This window comes from Periplaneta americana, chromosome 2, assembly GCF_040183065.1.
Source record: "Periplaneta americana isolate PAMFEO1 chromosome 2, P.americana_PAMFEO1_priV1, whole genome shotgun sequence".
NCBI lineage: Eukaryota > Metazoa > Arthropoda > Insecta > Blattodea > Blattidae > Periplaneta > Periplaneta americana.
The window spans coordinates 186,320,523-186,342,381 of record NC_091118.1 but is presented as its reverse complement, the minus strand read 5'-3'; the positions used below and the strand labels follow the sequence as shown (position 1 = coordinate 186,342,381).

The window sequence follows — 21,859 nt, the reverse complement described above, 5'->3', positions numbered from 1 at the left end:
TTTCACTTGAAACTTTAATTCAAGCTGCTACTTGACTTGGAACTCAAAGACTATTATTTTTAGGCAAGTGCAAGAAATCAAATTAAAATAAATCCTGTGTATCTTATTTCGGAGGGGAGCAACAATTTCTTTTGCCCAGGGGTGTAAAGACCTCTAAATACGGCCCTGATTATATTGTGTTCTACAAAATCACAAATATTTCAAATGGACAAAAATGAGTGGATGAAATCATAAAGTTGACCAAAAATACAATGGACGAATAGGAGAGGTGGACAAAATAGAAATAGACGAATTGCCTGTGGATGAAATATCTGGGAGACCATATTTAAGAGGATCTAATATGGCATATTGGTAATCTTCATGTTACATAAATTCCTTTTGAAAAGCATTCTTTCAATGTGCGTCTCCTTGTCTAATTTTTGTTTTTTTTTTTTTTCTCCTAAACAGCAGCACTCCACCTTGTTGCTGTCAAACTCACTGATTAAGGTATCAAAAGGCTTTATTTTCTAAGAAAAGGATTATATGAATCGAGGAAATTTTATAGAATCATACTATCACTAATAGTATTTGAAATCTAATATTGTAGTTCTACAAATAAATATATGGTATTCACAGATTTGAACACTACTACATGAATATCTATATAAAACAGGATTTAAATTTTTCAGTTTATCTTCAGAATCAGTTTTCTATATAACAAGGAAACTGTACTACTTAAGTTCTAGAATCTTCATTATGTCGAGAGCAAAATACATCTGAAATTTTGGCAGTTAAATATCAATTGTTTCTTAATATATTTGGGCACATTTGGTGGTATACAACTGAAATGGTAAACATTATTCCTTTTACATAAAAAAAAACATAGTTTTCAATATTCATTTTATTAGTAAAAATCTATGAAATAAAATACAATACTTTCATTTTTATAAAAACTTTCAGAAACCATTAACTTGCATAAGTCCAATGAAAAAATGTTTCATACACTACAACCTCCTGAGTTCTGAAACATTTGTTTGTTTATTTTTAAAGTTAAATATAATTTCTACGCTTTAAAGAAAGTCACTGAAATGAGAAAAAATTCTGCAGATTACAGTTAGGGCACAAATGCAGGTATATTATACTAGACTTCGGGGGTCTGCACATACATCTATATCATAATCATGTATGAGGTATAGTATGCTATACTTTCAAGACTCAGGAGGATAAATATTTTGATTTCACTGTGGCTAATTTTTTTACAGCAAATTTGATTGAAAAATAAGACCTTATTCCATTTATCCTTATGATGAAAATTCCAATTTTTATAAGAACAGAACTCTATGTCACTGCTTCTTTCACATTTCCTATGAAGAGAACTACCTGTCTTTTCTTTTTAGCAGGTAAAGAAGCCATTTGTGATGAACATAATCTGTTTTTGAACTATTAAACGTTTAGAATTGAAACAAATATCATAAGTGATGAATACATTCAAAACATTATATTACCTGCACTTTTCCATTTTTAATTTGTTGGCATACGAATGTAACGGGTATAATACCGGTATATATGACAACAATTACTAAAGGAACCTGAGCAACAAAAATGACCATTTTGAGTTAATTGTGGTTTCATAAACTATAAGGGTACAGCTATATTTGAGTGTTAAAATGGTCCTGATTCCACTGCTAAAACAGTGTAAAGGAATAGCAAGTTTCTTGATTTGGTGTAAGAAGACACCCGAATCCAGGACTTGGGTACCATACCTTTTAACACAATATAATAGATAAAAGAGTGAGGCACATTCGCAAAATACTTTTGAAAGGAAAGTTGCCAAATGATAAGCATGACAAACACCAGTGTGCATTTAGAAAAGGAGATGATCTTGTTCAGATTCATCAAAACATCACTTCTTTCGCAGTTAAAGAATAAGATTACACATCTCGCAAATGTACAAATGCAATCTTAATGAAGACCTTGAATCTATATCTGCATGGACCAGAAAGTACGCTTTGAAATCACAAGCAATCCTAGTGGAACATCAACATCTATTATGCAACATTACTCCTGCTCTTCCAGTCAAATTAAACACAATCCCTTTTGCTTCCTGTGTTAAAAACCTTGGAGTTTACTTGATATGCATTTAAACTGGAACAACTATGTAACTCATATTATCAAAAAAATACTTTCCACACTACATTCCTTAAACAGCATTCGAAAATTTCTCCCACTGTCTTTCAAAAAAATATTAGTGGAAACACTAGTAATGCTCCACTTTGATTATTGCGATTTTGTACTGACTGCCCTCATTGTCAACCAGTCGCAAAGATTACATGTTCATAATTCTTGTGTTTGTCTGTGGTCCATTGCGCTGAGCACATTACCCCTTCCAAACTGGCTATGGCTTAACGAACGTAAAAATGTTCATTTTCTTGTTCTCCTTTTCCAAGACCTTCACCTCTCTACACCCACCTACCTACCTACATCGTATCATAATCTCTACACAAGCACGCAAAATAGCTGCATATCAGCCATACCAACACATAAGACATCATCATACACAATCTCGTTATTGCACCTTGTGGAATACCCTACCCAGTGATCTCAGAGATTGTTGGAATTTAACAGTATTAAAAAACAAATTGCATATCCATCCTGAAGAGTGCCAAAAACAAAAGATTGAGGACTTGAAAAAGATATGCTTACCTTTTGTCCTGATGATGGAACTTGTATCTACAGGTAGAACCATAAGTCACGTTATCTATGTAATATTTTAAAGTCAGTAAGTAGTGCTACCAAATGTCGACCCCACTGCATGCTGCTGTGGCAAAAGCATTCAGGAATATAACAGAAGATTTTCTTCACAAAACCTCTCATCGAACATGGCGTCACATTCAGTTGTGATAATGACTGTGCACAACGATCTTCTGGATAAATAAGGTATGTGTATGTATGAGTCGTTAGTTGTGAAATAAATTTGGGGGAGGGTAAAGTGACTTACGGCCCATGCTGTAGTTCCAAAACGTTGGAAATGTCAAGTTCCAGGACACAGTAGAATACCCAAAAGCCTAATTCTGATATGCTGTTATGTATCTGAAACTTGCATTGATTTCTACAATATGTTCATTTTGTGGCCAACAGCCTTGCAAATCACAGGTGATGACTAAAGAGCCATAATGGGTTATTTGAAGATGACTCAATGATCAATGAGTTATATATATATATATATATATATATATATATATATATGTGTGTGTGTGTGTCGTTGAGAAGTCACCACAAAAATATTCATTGTACCATCCTGATGGTATTCTTTGAAATCACATTTATTCATTTTTCTCAGAACTTTGTAAATGACACTCAGGTCCCTTTTTAAAATAAGCGATTCAATTATTACGGATCTATTTATAGCTAGAAGAAAAGGGAGGCTGAAAAATTCAGTCAAATTAAAGTTATCTATGAATAATGCACTATTGAAGAGCATCAGCTTGTATTTACATAACTGCATTAAGTAAAATGGTAGTTGGGAAAGTTTACAATAACATATTCCCACTTGAATGTTTACTCTAATTTAGTCACTGTCATTTTCAAAAATAAATAAATTAATTAAAGCTACATATTAATACAGTATTTAAAAATCAATAACGTAAAATTTCACACAGGTAAGTTGTTAATACTTCACTCGAATAAATATAAATAAACAATGATTCCATGACAACACCGCTCATTCGAAGAAAGGTGTGATAATGAAGAAAATCTTTATGAATAGATATTAATATATATACTGATTAACACATGATGATTCAAGAATGGGAATTATTATGTAATGGTTTACATACAGTAGCTATTCACAACAGGAATTAATGAGCACCAATTTAAATTATGGTTACCAATATTAATTATAACTAAAATATGTAATATACTCTAGCACAAAAAAAATATTCAAACTTAAGGAATGACACTTTCTTTTCAAATGCCACAAAAGACGAACTATAGGTTACCACAAACTTGGTAAATGATTATCTTTCTTCAGTGCACTGTATTAATATTTTCACAAGAAACAGTCTTCGCATTCATAGCTATATAGTATGTAGCGACATGATGATCCTCAAAACAATGTTAAGTCATTATACAGTACAAATATTTCCCAGTTCAAGGCACAAAAGGAACTAAAAAATGGTAGTATATACCTCTATCAGTACTAAAAAATAAATAATACCTGAATACAGCAGTTTTATACAGCATTATGTTCAGCTGTATGGATCACTTATAATTAAGAGGTGAGAATGATATATCCTAAGCCACACAGACAAAATTTTACACAGAACGTATTAAAGGTTTAGAGTTCAATGTTCTTAGGCGCGGTATCATAATTTCTTTGGTGTATACTTACGTCATTTCTTGAGTAATTGTATCACATTACATTATTATACATGTTTATTGTATTCAGGACCCTTGTGGTCACTCAAAATTCTTTGAGCTGATGTCTATAATTTAGAAATTTATTTATATATTACTAGTAGCATTCCTCATATGTGTAAGAAATGAAAACATTTTTGTTAAAAGTATGACTTTGAACTATCTCATTCTCGCCCCTTCAATTTTCAGAGCACCTAAAATATGTTAAAACGAAAAATTGAAGGATAACTTTATGTTTTTTAAAACACTGCAAGCACAATATATGAGTTTTGACAACATTGCAAACACAAATGTTTTATCATAAAATAAAATTTCACCACGCTACACAATGTCTCTGTTGGCACTATGATCATTCATATCACACAGTTTCAAATAATATCTCCAAATTCATAGGCCCTAAATGATTTCAAAGAATGTTTCATATAAATATACTGTAAGTATTGGACTATTAGGACAAGAATACACATTCGTTTGTATATAAATATTCACATTACACAATTGTCTTCACTATTATTATTATTATTATCATTATTGATAATTCTGTACAAGAGTGCTACCATAGGAAGGCAAATTTCCAGTGGAAAATATATAAATGTATTTAAGGTCCACGGAAATTATGTTAGCAATGCTGCGAGAGAATGTACTTCAAGTTATTCAGTTGTAAACATGGGTGTTCAGAATGGCATGTAAGATTGTGTGAGTAATGGATTTTCGGACCTAATTTGGAGCAGCCCCTAATTTATGTAGGCCTAAATAAATTATACCTGCTTTTGGTAGCGCTCTTGTGAAGAAATAACATTACTACCATTATTACGTCCTCAAAGTAATTGTTGTACATTATTTTATTGCAAACTTATGAAAATTTACCAAGTAATATGCAATACGAGTATGTTTTCTTGAGCACAAAAATAAATTTGCATATTTCTTTCATAAGTTTGCAATAAAATAACAAGCAACAATTTCTTTGTGCACTATATTATTTATTATAGTTTACACTACACTGTGCAAAGCTGAAATCCTGAATTCTGAGTTGAGTTCCAATAATTAAAAGTATCCTTCTTCCCCCCCCCCCCCCTGAATATTATGTGGGTTGTGAAAAGATATCGATGGAGTTTTGTACGAAGAGCATTAACAACAATTTTGTGGCTTTACGTTAATAAACGGTTATACCACATTTACCCGCATAATGGACGCACTCAATTTATTCGCGTTAAAATTAAAATAATATTCCCTGCATAATAGACACATAGAGGAATGTGAATCTGTGATAGCAGTGATGCTGAATCTACAGTGAATGAGGTAAATCTAGTGTTAATAATGAAAATAAAATGTCTTGTCTTATTGTCGCTGTATTCACTAAGTTATCATCTGTTTGTACAACTGCTGCTAACTATCGATCGTCTTAAGTGTGACACAATCAATATATAAATCAGTCGCGGTCCATATAGCGTTATGTATTCTATCAATTATTTCACCATTTGAGCTGTCACACTTTTAATACGAGTTTTTTTTTTCACTATAAATTTTTCCTCACATAAAGGACGCACCCTAGTTTCTTTGTTATAAAAATCGAAGAAAAAAAGCGTCTATTACGCAGGTAAATATGGTACATCATTTCTCCATCGACTCTTTCCTTCATGTATGAAAAATTAAAAAAACAAAATGTGAAAATACTGAGATAAAGTAAGTAACACATTTTATGAAATGATGGATCTGAAACATTTTCTTTTAGACCTGATTTTGTTGACAGCGCCCTTTTTACAAAACACCATTGATATGTTAAATCTATTATTAATAATTATGATGTTTCCAATGAACAAAAAAATATTGTGTACAGGCATATATATATATATATATATATATAATTTTACGACGCTGTATCAACATCTATGGTTTTTCATATATATGCCCATATCGACAAAAAACACGAGCTTTCATCACTTTTCTTCTTGGAATGAGAGTGTTGTAAGTTTCATTTTGCTGGTCTTGGTTTCTCACTCTGCAGTCCTGCCTTCATAAAACTTGGATTGAAAGGAATAATTTTACAATCTAAACAATTAATCTTGTCTTTTCTTGTTGAACAAAGACAGTACTCATTTGTATTGCACCAGTTTGAACATTAGTTAATTTCCTCCCACAAAACAATCCAATGAAAAAAATTAAGTTCCCTATATTGTTCTTAAGCTATTTACAGATGCAGTTAAAAATGTTAGCCTAATGCTAAGTATGGTACTCAATACGGCTTCACAAAAGTACCAAAATATCAGACACTGATTCACACTGCTTTAGAACTGAGGTCTTACTTAAACCAAATTTGAAATTTTCATCATTTCACTTGAAACTCAACTCAACCCAAGATAATAGGAAGAAGTTTGCATATCTTAGTTAACAGTTTGGGACAAAAACATATCTGCCTATTCCACATCATCTTCATCGTCTTCCCCTGGCTTCTTAATTAGTTTCCATTCTTCTGCAGCTTTCAGCGCCTCTCCAGCATATTCTCTCACCTTCTCTTTCCCTTCTTCATGGATGGTAGAAAGAGCCATAAGGAGCTCCATTATGTCAGTAGCAATGAGCTTCTCTGCAACCTCCTTGCAACTGCGCATCATATTGTGAACGATGACAACACCTCGATGCTGAATGTCTGTTTTAGGATTTGCCAACAGCTGATGTAGAACTTCCAACCATGATTCTGGCTCAAATACTTTTTTGCACGCTTTCTTGCTAACAGACGTGAGCATGGCAAGTGCACCAGCTGCAGCCATACTTGTTTCTTCATCTTCCTCACTGCACAGTAGTACTAGAAGTTTTGTTCGATCATTACTACCTTCATATATTTTGACAACATCGGGAGAGACAATTAGATTTGTCATTGCCTGTGTAGCAGCCCTTCTTAACATTTCATGTTCTTCGTACATGTAGTTTTCTATTTTTGGAACACCACCTTCCTTAATAATTCTCTTTCTAACAGTTTCATTTACTCCTGCCAAGTTACAAAGCGCTAGGAGAGATTCAAAATTCTCTAATGCACTACAATCTAACGATAGCAAACTGAGAAGAGGACGAATGACTTCAGCACATCTTTGTCCAGGAAATGCCACCTCAGGATTAATAGTAATTCCGATGCGAGCCAAAGCCTGTGCAGCTTGCTTCTTTCCCTTTTCAGTTCCTTCCAGAGCCATTGGAAGCAACACTTTGGCTCCACCTTGCTGCACTACGATGCCGCGCAATTCTTTCTGACAGCACATTGCATTGAATACCCTGGAAATAAGTTCCTTTGTATTTTGACTCTCTGTCTTAGACAAAACTACTAATGCACTAGTAACACCTTCCTTAGCCAGAACCTCAAGCCGTTTAGCTACAAAATCAGGATCATCTAGTTCGTGTTCTTCAGGGATGTGGTGTTTCGAAAACTTGGCAAGTTCAATCATTTCTGGAATCACCTCCTGCTTTTCGTACGCATTGGCCAAGTTGACAAGTGTCGTCACACAACCATATACTGCAGACTGGTCACCTGTTTTGGCTAGTTCAATCATGGCACGGAGGGCATCCCTATCTTCTATTAATTTCTCCTTCACATCAGCATCCAAGGTAAGATACGAAAGTCCTTCAACTGCCCAGCGACGCATGTCACGATCCTTAGCAGGGTTGATCAGAAATCTCCGACATGCTTCTGCTAGTTTTGTAGTAGAACCATCTGCAAATGGACGTATCGAAGCATCAGTTCCGCCACTACTCCCCAATTTACACAAACCCACTAAAGCTCGAACACGGATACTGTCATTCTTCGACTGATACAGCCTCTTCAGGATGTCGACTCCTTGAGTAATGATACTGCGTACTTTATCCTTTTTGGAAGCTGCGGCAATGATACATTCACAGGCGACTTTTTGTTGCAGAACATCTTCGGTACCAGCCATAACTAATATCATTTCCATAATTCCCTCCCGAGATACAATGGTGTTGCCCACATCCAATGGACCTAAAAGTAGTGTAGTCAATGCTACCACGACACGCACTTTGGATTCAATGTCCGGTGTTATAAGTTTGTCTTTGACATATTCATCCACACTATTGATGAATCGCTGGCGAGCTTCGTCATAATACATATTTTCGTAAATACGCGAGAGGCAAACGGATGCAATTGTACGTGTTGATGGTGTTATTTCCATGGCGGATTCATATTTATATTCTTCCAATTCACTTGCAACCTCCATAAGGCGATGTAAACCACGGATCTCTACGACACGTTCCGCCCAGTCCAATGCACTGTAGTGAACATTACGAGTGATGAGTTCCATAAGAGAATCACGTGCTAAACCTGTGATTGTACGACTCGTTGTTGCATACAAAAGACAAGTTAGTAATGTGTCTATTTCCATTTTATTCTCCTTGCACAGTTCTGGTTGAGGCTTGGAATCTGGCTTGTTTTCCATTCCACTTAAACTATTAAGAATGGTCTGCATACAATACTGAGCTGCGTTCACTTGGGCCTCATCTTTGCAGTTCAAAATATCTAGGAACCATGGCACACCAACTACTTGAAGAACATCTTTCGTCCTTTCTACGCTGTTCTTGCACAGTTCACCTATGATCCTCACTCCACCTAAGAAAATGTCTTTATTTTTCTCGATTTTAAGTAAGCTGCTGATTTTTTGCACAACACCCTCCTTGTACATAACTTCTGCCCCTGCCTTCTCTCGAGCCAGTACCAGTAAGTTGTTCATAGCAGTTTCTCTCTTCTCTTTATCCACTTCAATATCAAATGCGTACTTAAACATTTGAGCTACTTTATTAGATGTTTGTGCATTTTGTACCAATCGATCTTGAACTACTGCATGAAGCCTTTCTAGAATTGGCTGGATTGCTTTGTTTCCCGGATCAACAGTATGAATCTGTCTCGCATCACGATAAGCTTCTTCGTATTTTTCTAGAGCTTCAAGTGCTTGACAACGTCTGAACAGTGCTTTAGGATCATTAGGTACTATGTCCAGAGCTGAGGTACAGTCACTGTGTGCTTCATTATATTCATTTTTCTTCAAATGCACTGCTGCACGGTTTTTGTAATACACGGCTTTCTCAGATGTGTCGTCCTTGGTCTGCTTAATAGCTTTAGTGTAACACCTGTAGGCTTCATCCCAGTCACCATTTTTAAAAGCCACATTACCTTTTTCTTTCCAAGTCTGTGGATCTCCTGCACTCTCACAATCAGTAGCTGTAGAGTTTGTCATCTTCGTGAATTTAAACTCGGATGCCGTCGTGAACTACACAAATTTAACAGCAAACTGTCTAACCTCGCTTCTTTTTATTGCTGCCAGTCTTGTGCTCTGGAACTTTCTAGTCAAAGACCATGCGTCTGGTTTATTTTTGGAAGTTCATATTCAGGTGCCAAATCCACCACTCTGCACCCTCCTAACCTATATCAACAACTTCTATTATTGGGTGCGCTCCATCACTGCCATATGATCATACAGACTTTACCACAGTTTTCAAGATCACAGTGCGTAGACTCGGCAACGCGGTTGTGACGACCAAGAAAGGGAACCATTTTCTGTCAATATCTATATCTATAGAATAGATTGCACCACTCCTCCACCGAACATCGTACAGATCGTAGACAAATAGGTAAATAACCAGAGCCTTCTTAACTAAAGAAGGCTCTGAAATAACCCATTCACGTTGAGCTACCAGGAAAAATCGTGACAATGGACCGCATTAGTGGGAGTGGCTGGGTGCTATGGCAACAATTGAGCGGGTTTCCAAATCGATGCTGGCTCTGTAGACAAATAACTATGTACACTGGTTTCTGACAAATAAATAAATGTTGTTATTAAATATTATTTCTAGGTTTATCACCATTAGCATTGTTTACGACGTTGAATTTCTTGGTTTGGATTTAATATCACAGTTGATCATTCATCGTGGTATTTATTGATAGCGAAATGGCAAGAAATAGCATAATACAATTTCACAGTATAATAGTTTTTCTTGGAGATGTCAGATTCCTATTTCATAACAATTTCACCATGACAAGTAAAATTTTGTCAAGACTTTCTGACATATTTAATTTTATGAAACACAAAAGTGTAGATTCATTTGTTGACAATTCTATAAATCTGTAAAATTGTTGTCTCGTATGTCATAGGAAGTTGACAATTTATTGTAGTTGTATTGTAATTGAGGCAATTGGATATTGGTGTGAATTTTAAGAGAAATATTTTATTTTAAGTCACGCTCAATACTAGCAGCAGTAGCAGCAGCAATATAAACAGTGATGATGGTTATAGGGAACCACGCAGGCAAAGGGCTTTCAAAGAAAGTATAAACGCAAATTATATTTTCAGTGATTGTCTTCAAGGGAAAATTTCGTATTTGCAGAACAGCTGAATATATTATGACCAAAATAGAATATTTTTGCTTTCTTTAATCAAATTTATAATTGTATTCTTGCTGTTCGTGACTGATATTTGATGATGGTTAATAATTTTAACAAATTCAATAATGACGCGCGTTACTGGCATTATAGATCATCCAATTGACTCGTCTCGTGTCGATTACTTTGATAAAAATATGAAATGAAGAAGAATAAATAATTTGCTATCGATCTTACATTTTACACATACTTTATACGGTATGTCATTGTCGTTTTTATGAAACGCTGTTGATAATTTTACAAACTGTATTTATTTGTCAAAGCAGTAAAAACTGTCAGAAAACAAATGCTACAATATTTTTTACATATTTGTAGAATTGTAAAACTTGTCAGCTTAATGAAACAGGGCCCTGATAAATTCTAAGTGGGGGCATCTGACTCTGGGTTCGAGCTCGTTAGAGCCTGCAGGGCTCAGGAAGAATGGCCGCCTGTCAGCGTCAGATTCAGGAATGCCGGGTCATCCATCAGACAATTGTATATAGGCTAATAGACATACAGTATAATGAGCTAAGTCACGATTATAAGAAATTTAAATTTTCACAAGTTACGTGGAAATGCATTATCTGTTGTCTACGAATCTCTAAATCGCAATGAAAATGCAAAGATAACTATTATAGGTGTCACTAGTATCCTTCAGCGTCAGATACCTTGTCAAATGTTGTAAAATCATCATTTAATTTGTTAAGTCATGTCCTCTCGTTGGGAAGAATTTTATGCCTCTCTTGCGATTCCAACTGACTTTGAAGAAAATAAGAATAAAATAAAAGACTTTTGTGAGCATGTCAGTTCACAACAGAAGATAGTATTGGTCACGGTAATAAACTTTATATACTGTATATATATTTTTGAAATTTTATATGTACGGTAATATCATTTAATTTTGTTGCAAAACGAAAATGTTTATATGTATGTATGTATTATGTAACTGTTTTCTAACCTCATACAATATATTTAACAAACCGGTTAACTCAAACCCATTAACCTAACTAAATAGTCACGAGTAGGCAATTAGATGTACAGATGTATAGGCCTTTGTTGACCACATATATCGTTCTAATTGATATGTTATGCAGACCCCAGTAGTGCCTTGTACATCGATACATGAAGTAATGAGTTCCTTAAAATGTTTTAATTTCACTTAGCCCAGCCTAATTTTGAGTTTATGGTTGGCATTGACGATACTAAGGAGTTCCTCACACTCATGGAACATGATCTTTTTGTTGTTTACAGTCTGGTGGCACGACAGTACCTTTAGAACACAACACAGTGCGGTTTGTTGACAATTTTAGTGCGGGAACAAGAGGTTCTGCGTCAGCAGAATATTTCTTAGAGAAGGGTTATGTTGTTATTTTCGTTCACAGGTTAGTCAATTTATAGTAGAATTAGTATACTAACGCGTTTGATAGAAATCATACATTAAATCGTATTCCCGGTACTTATTTAAGCATAAGTGTAATCTAATCTACGCCTATTCAATATAGGCCTCTCTATTTGTTAATAAATACACTCTTAATTTACTCTTATTCTCATTTCTTCCTTCGGTTCTTTTACACATACGCACATGGTGATCATGGAAAATTTAAGGGTAATTCTTCAGGAAAGCTACAGCCAAGAAGGCACAATTTTCTTTTGCTTCATTGTTGGATGTTGGATGCTTCACGAAACATTACTTTCAACATCAAAATCGTTTGATACTTACAGATACCTGTATATTCTGATGCTGTTGTAACACACCCCTCCCCGCTACTTTTACTTTTTACTAATTACCAACATAACATGCGAGAGATGCAGGACGAATTACTACGGAAATGGTCAGTTTCCCTAATTTTGGGATCCTAGACCTCTTGAATGTTATATTTGTAACAAATGCATTAACGATTTTTATGTTGAAAGTATTTGTGGCTGCAAACTAAAACCACGCGTTTATCACTATTATACATTCACAGAAATCAAGCTAATGAAGCAAAAGAAAATTTGTGCCTGCTTCGGTTTAGATTTTTTTGAGAATTAAGCTTATAATATATGCAGTTGTACTGTTGAGTACTGGCATTTGGCAAAGTCCTGTCGTTTTAAATTATATATGTACCTACAGTATATGACTATTGCTATGCGTCACAAACATAATACCTTTGTGAACAATAGTCAACAGATTGATAATTGTAGTGAATGATGAAAATGAATGATGATCAGCATATTCACTATCCTCCTTTCCATAGTCATCTTTCGAGGCCCCTTTACTTTTTAACAAGTAAAACACACACAAGTTTCCTCTTCCTTATACCCTTTAGATTTACACGGTTTTAGGATACAAAAAATGTTAAAAATAAAACAATTGAAATATGGGGGGGGGGGGAATAGAGCAATGCTGTTATATCACTGATAATTAATTAATGGCTGTCTCCAAGGTTACGCTTGGCCTATCATGTCCATTTTCACAACTTTCTTATGAAAGTCATTCCTTGCTATGTATTTTATACCTACAAAGACATTTTAAATGTGTTCTGACTATAAAAGTATGGTATTAATTTGTGTTAACATAAATTTTACTCACAGTGAATGCATGAATGCAAATAGTTTAAGCTCTGTTGTGACTTGCAGCTCTCTCTTTATAGGCAGAAAAAAAAGGTAACAAGAAAGCCATCAGATTATGCCACAATTGAATGGGTTGCATATGCAATTAAAATACCGTACACGGACTTCCTCCAAAATAACTTTGGTCATCAATGAGTGTTATAGGTGGTAAGATTAGAAGACAGTATGCTAACATTATTGGTTTCTGTAGTATATACAAGATGAACAGTAAGTAATGTCATCAATTTCAGGGGGTTATTCTTTGAGATATTTCAGACAAAATAGTTCAATACAATTTTGCTCATTTTTGTTTCATTTTCGAGATAAAAATTGTTTTATATGAAACATTTCATAATGTATTTTGGGAAAGCCATTGATTGAATTCCCAATTTGTTCAGTCAATTTAAGAGGTAATAAATGATTGAAAGAATTTTAGTTTTGTTTTTTAAATATGCAGGAATTTGATCCGAACAAATGTAACATTAAAAAATTCCTTTGCAGAATGAAAAGTTACATTTGTTCAGATTAAATTTCTGAACATTTAAAGGACAAAACATATCATCATAAGGCTGCTGTCTTAAAATGACTGAGCATAATTAAATCAATGGCTTTCCAAAAACACGCTATGAAATGTTTCATATAAAACAATTTTTATCTCGAAAAAGAAGCAAAAACGAACAAAATTATATTAAACGTTTTTGTTTGAAATATCTCAAAGTATAACCCCGTAAAATTAATGATGTTACTTATGGTTGAGCGTGTATTAATTAATGGAAGAAATAATTTACATAATACGTTTAAATTGTTTTTAAAATACATTTTGGTATAGACTTGCATGTAGCAATATGCATCAGACTGGCTAAATGTGTACCGTAATATGATTACCTAATAAGTTTATAGTTGAGACATTCGGAAATAACCAATGTCGACATTCACACTGCTAGAACTCTTGTATAGATAAATTTTGGATATTAAACAAATTTGAGTGATTATATTACTACTAAAATAATTTCTATCAAATAACCAATATATTTATTTAAAATCTTAACAAGAATGATTATATGCTATTGCTGACAAATCTTAACATGTGTGAACACACATTATTTTAGCTAATGTTAGAATACATTCACATATCATAACTTCATCAGCCTACCATTCCTGATTTTAAGAAAGTATGAGAATTAAATGCTAGTAAACAACATAAATGTACGCCTATGTCATTGTAAGAAGAAAGTCAGATGCACAGACACAAATTCTGTTCTTTTTTTCTTACTTATCTGTCTCTCTCTATTTCTATTCCACTCTCGAAGAAAAAAGTGTTTTTATTTGAGCTATATAATAGTATGTAAGTGCAGAAACAGGTAGTGGTATAAAGTTTCTTTATACATATCAAACTTTTTCAGATTAAAATCATTGGAACCGTATGTTCGACATTTCATGGGACAGAAGTTCCTGGATATGCTGGAGATCCATAATGATGAAGCAGAAACATCAGTTGTTGGTGAGTCATAAATTTAACGATTTAATTGACATAGGACTATGAGAATTTAAAACGTTCGTAAATTAACTGTTTATATTTTAGGGACAGGGACGTACGCAAGGAGGGGGTTACCAGGTATGAACCCTCCCTTCCACCCCTTGGACTTCAGAAAAATGACATATTTAGATTTGAGTTTTTTTAATCCGTAATCATTTTTCCTTTTCTAATTTTTCACTGTCAGAGTAACAAAATCTACATCGACATAAGAGATAGTCCTCCTACCCCTCCTTCAGTATAATCTCTATGCTTAATGCTGCGGCACATACGAATTATAACAATGCTATCTTTATTATAGAGACCTAATACCTAGTACTGACCTTGTAATAAAATGAAGCCGGCACAATATACGATTTAACTTGCTGTTTGTTAAAAATTGGATGGCTGTAAAAAAATTACGTTTCAAAGATTTTTATAAGGATATTCATGAATATGTTCTATTAAAATATAATGGGTTCGATCCCAGGTGGTGACAGGATTTTTTCTCGTTGCCATACTTTCAGAACGGCCCCGAGGTTCACTCTGCCTCCTATAAAATTGAGTACTGGGTCTTTCCCGGGGGTAAAAGGTGGTCAGAGCGTGGTGCTGACCACACCACCTCATTCTAGTGCTGAGGTCATGGAAACCATGGGGCTCTACCTCCATGCTCCCAAAGTGCCTTCATGGCATGTTACAGGGATACCTTTACCTTTTTTTACCTTTACCGTAACATAATAATAATAATACACAAAATTTAAAATACCGAAAATGTAAACAATTTTAATAATGACTCTCCCCTTGACAAAATTCTCCAGACGCCACTGTTTAAGGATGATAATATTACGTGTACAACCAAGGTTTATGTTTAATACAATAAGGTACAATCACGATATGTCAGAATTAGTTTAAAACAGCAGCGGCTCTACTTTAAGGTCACATGATCATGTGTCCTCCCAGTTGTAAATGAAAATTGACGAGATTTTACTTAGTTTTGAATTTTTTCATTTGTGGCCTTTTTCCTCGATACAGGACTGACACTTTTAGCAGGGTGGCAACATGAGCTGGTCACATTTCAACTGCAGACTTCTTGTGCCATACTGTTTTATAATGAATACTCGTCTCATGGTTTGTGCAGGCAATGGGAACAAGAATATTTCCTACTTAAAGGTGGTCTTCACTCACAGAGGTATTCTGATTGAGAACTTGAAATAACTAAAACTAGCCACTGGCATGGCTCAGTCGGTTAAGGCGTTTGCCTGTCGGTCTGAAGTTGCGCTCGTGTGCAGGTTCGATCCCCGCTTGAACTGATTGCCTGGTTGGGTTTTTTCCGAGGTTTTCTCCAACCATAAGGTAAATGCCAGGTAATCTATGGCGAATCCTCGGCCTCATCTTGCTATCACTAATCTCATCAACGCTAAATAACCTCGTAGTTGATACAGCATTGTTAAATAACCAACTAAAAAAAATAAAAGTACTACCATTTGCTACCCAGTGGTGCCATTATATTACACTGTTCCAAAATAAATTATTTTATTGTTTAGAATAGTTACGCTAGTATATCAACCTTCCAGCAGACTGCGCAATTTAAGTGGGAGTAGTTCAACAAAATATTTGTAAGTGTGGCATGGTGGGGGTGCGGAAAAAAATTGCAGAGTTATCAGTCCAGTCCCAGTCACAAATAAAGATTTTACCACCAAGTTCAGAAAGCAGAAGTCACTGCCAGTTTGTTTGTAAGATACTCTGAAGACGAGTCTTACTAATAGTACGTCACAAAGTGACATCTTGTTTTAATTAACATGAATAAATTATCAATTATATTACTCAAATGACCAACAGTATAGTTTCATTTTAATCAGTTATGAGTGAAAATTTTGTTTCAAAGTGATTACCAATTAAGTGTTGTGGTTCAAAATGATGTAAAATATTTACAAAGTGCGTAAAAGCTTTATGCCCATAACACACTATAGCAAGAAATATGTAATGCATCCGTGAACCTATAGAAAATACATTTGTTTAGCCTGGAGTAGTGCTTTAAATAAGGAGTAGATTACATCAGTTGGCTAGCGATATTTTGTAAACATATCTACCCACAGCTAACCTACCTGTATTATAGACCTATAAAATTTATATGTGGTAAACAAACTGGAACCAGTAATAGAAAAATTCAAATTTATGTCATTTTATTTCGATATCAAACCGTCTTCCATATGGCATTGTAAAATTGGTGTTTTAATTAATTATCTATACACAAATGGGTCCACTGAGTAGCAACATATTCTCATTATAGTCTGAAGACCAAAGCATTGCTAAGCTGTCCCCATACACATTACATAGTTCTCTCTGTAGTGTATATGGGCCTTATGCTAAGAGCTCAGCTCTTTTAACAAGAGTTAGCTCGCCCAAAACTGGAAGTTATAGGTGAGTTTTTTTTATCTTCTGATTATTAAATTTTTTAAACATCTTCTCTTTTGTGCCCCATCTGGCCCTAAGGTCAAAAGCCGCTATTGGTTTAAAATCCATTATATGTTGTTGTTTTCTAATGCCAGGCGTTTGACAATAAAGTCATTTGACCTCTTACACTCCAATATTTTTCAAAGATATTATCATGGCCAGCCACTGAAGCACAGATTTTGAGGTGTTCCGAATCCATTTCTTGGTTTGAGTTGCACAATGGGCAGTTAGGGGACTGATATATTCCAATTCTATGCAGATGCCTGGTCAAACAATCATGGCCTGTTGCCAATCTAAATGCAGCTACAGACGATTTTCGTGGTAAATCGGGAATTAACTGTGGATTATGATGCAGAGAGTTCCATTTTTTCCCTTGTGATTGTGTTATCAAATTTTGTTTATTGAAGTCTAACTATGTAGATTTAATAAATCTTTTCACCAGAGTAATATGTAGATTTAGTAACAGGTCTGTAAGTAGCAGTGCTGCCCTTCTTTGCTAATGCATCCACATTCTCGTTTCCCAGGATTCCACAATGGGATGGTATCCATTGGAATACAATTCTTTTATTGAGTGATATTGAGAGAGCATTTTAGTTATTTCTGCTCTTTGAGATGAAGGTGTGCGTTTAGAGACTATTGATAGAATAGCTGCTTTGGAGTCTGACAATATAACTGCATTCTTAAATTTATTGATGTGGCATAGAAGATTCCTGAGACTTTCACTTATTGCAACGATTTCTCCATCAAAATTTGTTGTTTCATATCCAAGAGAACTATAAAGTGAGAAGAGACAGCATGTAACACCTACACTGGCACCTTGTTCTCTGGAGATAAAGGCTCCTTCAGTGTATAAATGAAGCCAGTTTTGTGGAGGGTACCTAATATTAATTGTCTCTAAAGACAATTGTTTCATTATTTCAGTGTTTACTTCTGATTTCAGAAGTAAATTATATTAACAATTATATAAACTTAAAATCTTACAATTCTCCCATGGCTTTTATTTTCAGTGAAGAGTGACCATGTAAATTCAGTGCTGCCTATACTGACAAAATATAAATCAACTATGGAAGCCAGACATTTACTTTGCATTCCATTTACAACTTTAACTGAATATATGTGGCTTCTGAGAGCTGCCTGTGAATGTCTTGCTCCTTTTGGAGCAAGGGCCGTTCTCTACCTTGCAGCCGCAGTTTCAGACTTCTACATTCCTTCAAGTCAAATGGTTAGTAAGTAAACAACAAAAAAAATATTTTTTTTTATGGACTTTGTCCCTTCTATTTCAGAAAGTGACTGAAATATTTTGGTGTTTCAGCCAACACACAAGATGCAGTCAGAGGCTGGTGCACCGAACATTTCGCTGCAGCTTGTTCCGAAAATATTAGAGCCTTTGGTGAACACATGGGTACCCCATGCGTATGTTGTTTCTTTCAAACTTGAAACAGATGAAAACCTCCTGATTACTAGAGCTCGAGGTGCTCTTTCTAAATATAAACATAAGGTAAAACATTAATTTTTAGTGCGTACAAAATTATACGATGAAAGAGTAATGGAACGGAGAAAAATTCTCTCCGACACCGGGATTTGAACCCGGGTTTTCAGCTCTACGTGCTGATGCTTTATCCACTAAGCCGCACCGGATACCCATCCCGGTGTCGGACAGAATCGTCTCAGTTTAAGTTCCAACTCTTGGGTTCCCTCTAGTGGCACCCTCTGCACGTCATAGATGTCTATGAACGTAGGACTGAAGTCCATACATGTGCTGAGGTGCACTCGTTATGAGTGACTAGTTGGCCGGGATCCGACGGAATAAGCGCAGTCTCAAATCACGAAGTGATTTACGCATATCATATATATTATTTTAATGTACCGAAGTACATATGATATTTCCATGCAGATATTCTGCGTCATCATACGATGTAAGAGTAATGGAACGGAGAAAAATTCTCTCCAGCACCGGGATTTGAACCCGGGTTTTCAGCTCTACATGCTGATGCTTTATCCACTAAGCCACACCGGATACCCATCCCAGTGTCTTACAGAATCGTCTCAGTTTAAGTTCCAACTCTTGGGTTCCCTCTAGTGGCCGCCCTCTGCACTACGTCATAGATGTCTATGAACATAGGACTGAAGTCCATACATGTGCTGAGGTGCACTCGTTATGAGTGACTAGTTGGCCGGGATCCGACGGAATAAGCACAGTCTTAAATCATGAAGTGATTTACGCATATCATATATATATTTTTCTGAGACAATTCTGTCCGACACCGGGATGGGTATCCGGTGTGGCTTAGTGGATAAAGCATCAGCACGTAGGGCTGAAAACCCGGGTTCAAATCCCGGTGCCGGAGAGAATTTTTCTCCGTTCCATTACTCTTTCATCGTATGATGATGCAGAATAACTGCATGGAAATATCATATGTACTTCGGTACATTAAAATATATATGTGTACAAAATTGTTTAGAAAGTGTAAAATTTTATATTTTGCTGTATCCTTTGTTGTTGCAGATGGTGATAGCAAACATTCTCCACACTCGGAAATACAGAGTAGTTCTTGTGATGGCTACTACGTGTTCAGAAATTGTACTTGATCCTGAAGAAATAGAGGCAGGAATTGAAATTGAATCAAAAATAGTATCAGAACTTACGAAGAGACATGAGTCGTTTATAGCAGAGTCTGTATAATCAAGTGGTATTTAGTGTAGTCGATGTAAGTGGGAAGGGATTTATTTTTATATATGTATAACACCACATTATGTAATATGTATATATATGTACATAAATGTAAACATTTCTAAATAAATAGAACTTCAAAAGAATGAAAACTGGAAGTTTAATGTAATTTCATTTACAGTTCATCTTAAACTCTGTGGCTGACTGCGAATGTGTGTTGTAGGTAAGTAATGAAGTTGTTTTTAACTTCAGGATTGCTGAGAGACAGCACAAAATACTACACGGAAATGCAAACGAAATAATAAGATCATGACTATATTCTGAGTGCCTTCGGTAATATTACTATCTCAAACTGCTGACTTCCTTCTTTCACGAGTGCATCAGGGTGTCTACCGAAAATGTGAAACAAAAATTGGTTACTTTTTAGCTGTCACAACTTAATTACTGATGAGCACGATGAAAAAACCAGTAATCACATTTCAGTCATCTGGGCAGTTTCATAAAGTTGACAAGTCATGACAATTCTACAAATATGTCGGAATATTTTAGCATTTCCTTTCCGACAATTCTTCCGTGCTTTGACAAATATAATTTGTGAATTGTTGTTGTTGTTTTCTAATGCCAGGCGTTTGACAATAAAGTCATTTGACCTCTTGCACTCCAATATTTTTCAAAGATATTATCATGACCAGCCACTGAAGCACAGATTTTGAGGTGTTCCGAATCCATTTCTTGGTTTGAGTTGCACAATGGGCAGTTAGGGGACTGATATATTCCAATTCTATGCAGGTGTCTGGCCAAACAATCATGGCCTGTTGCCAATCTAAATGCAGCTACAGACGATTTTCATGGTAAATCGGGAATTAACTGTGGATTTTGATGCAGAGAGTTCCCTTGGGATTGAGTTATCAAATTTTGTTTGTTGAAGTGTAAGTATGTAGATTTAATAAATCTCTTCACAGAGTAATACGTAGATTTAGTAACAGGTCTGTAAGTAGCAGTGCTGCCCTTCTTTGCTAAAGCATCCGCATTCTCATTTCCCAGGATTCCACTATGGGATGGTATCCATTGGAATACAATTCTTTTATTGAGTGATATTAATTGAGAGAGCATTTCAGTTATTTCTGCTGTTTGAGATGAAGGTGTGTGTTTAGAGACGATTGATAGAATAGCTGCTTTGGAGTCTGACAATATAACTGCATTCTTAAATTTATTGATGTGGCATAGACAGTTCCTGAGACATTCACTTATTGCAATGATTTCACCATCAAAACTTGTTGTTCTATATCCAAGAGATCTATAAAGTGAGAAGAGACAGCATGTAACACCTGCACCGGCACCTTGTTCTCTGGAGATCAAGGATCCGTCGGTGTATAAATGAAGCCAGTTTTGTGGAGGGTACCTAATATTAATTGTCTCTAAAGACAATTGTTTTAGTATTTCAGTGTTTACTTCTGACTTCAGTATTTCTTCTGTTAAATTTAGATTATATTCTATATTTAATAGAGTTAAAGGTTTTGGTTTAATTTGTAAGTCTTCTTTTAAATTCGGGATATTGATTTTCTGTTTTAATTCTTGAACAATGGATATGAAACTTTTTTGAGTTTTCAATCTACAGAGAGGACTGTATGATTGCCAATTGTTTCCTGGTAATCTGATAAGTTTTTCATATTGAATCAGTGCTTTTTCTTCTATTGTCATTTTGATGCTGTTAATACTAGTGAAGAATCTCATAGAATCTATTGGAGTTGTTTTGATTCCACCAGTAATGAGTCTGAGAGCTTGGTTTTGAACATATTCTATGTCGTTTATGAAAGGTGAA

At 35.1% G+C, this 21,859-nt stretch overlaps 2 protein-coding genes across 4 annotated transcripts; one reads left to right on the top strand and one right to left on the bottom strand.

Annotated features, from left to right (window-relative positions):
- Positions 1-864: 864 nt before the first annotated feature.
- unc-45 (unc-45 myosin chaperone) lies at positions 865-9,856 on the bottom strand. Its single transcript, XM_069819140.1, has one exon. The coding sequence runs from the start codon at positions 9,624-9,626 to the stop codon at positions 6,810-6,812; it is 2,817 nt and encodes a 938-aa protein (XP_069675241.1). The 5' UTR covers positions 9,627-9,856; the 3' UTR covers positions 865-6,809.
- A 1,438-nt stretch (positions 9,857-11,294) lies between these two features.
- Ppcs (phosphopantothenoylcysteine synthetase) lies at positions 11,295-20,189 on the top strand. 3 transcript variants are annotated; one of them, XM_069819135.1, is made up of 6 exons: positions 11,314-11,642; positions 12,059-12,189; positions 14,803-14,900; positions 18,374-18,588; positions 18,679-18,864; positions 19,873-20,189. In XM_069819135.1, the coding sequence occupies exons 1-6, from the start codon at positions 11,517-11,519 to the stop codon at positions 20,047-20,049; spliced, it is 933 nt and encodes a 310-aa protein (XP_069675236.1). In that variant the 5' UTR covers positions 11,314-11,516; the 3' UTR covers positions 20,050-20,189. The 3 variants fall into 3 exon arrangements, with proteins under 3 accessions (XP_069675238.1, XP_069675236.1, XP_069675237.1); XM_069819136.1 differs by lacking the exon at positions 11,314-11,642 and adding an exon at positions 11,827-11,934; XM_069819137.1 differs by lacking the exon at positions 18,679-18,864 and having other exon boundaries at positions 11,295-11,642.
- Positions 20,190-21,859: the final 1,670 nt, after the last annotated feature.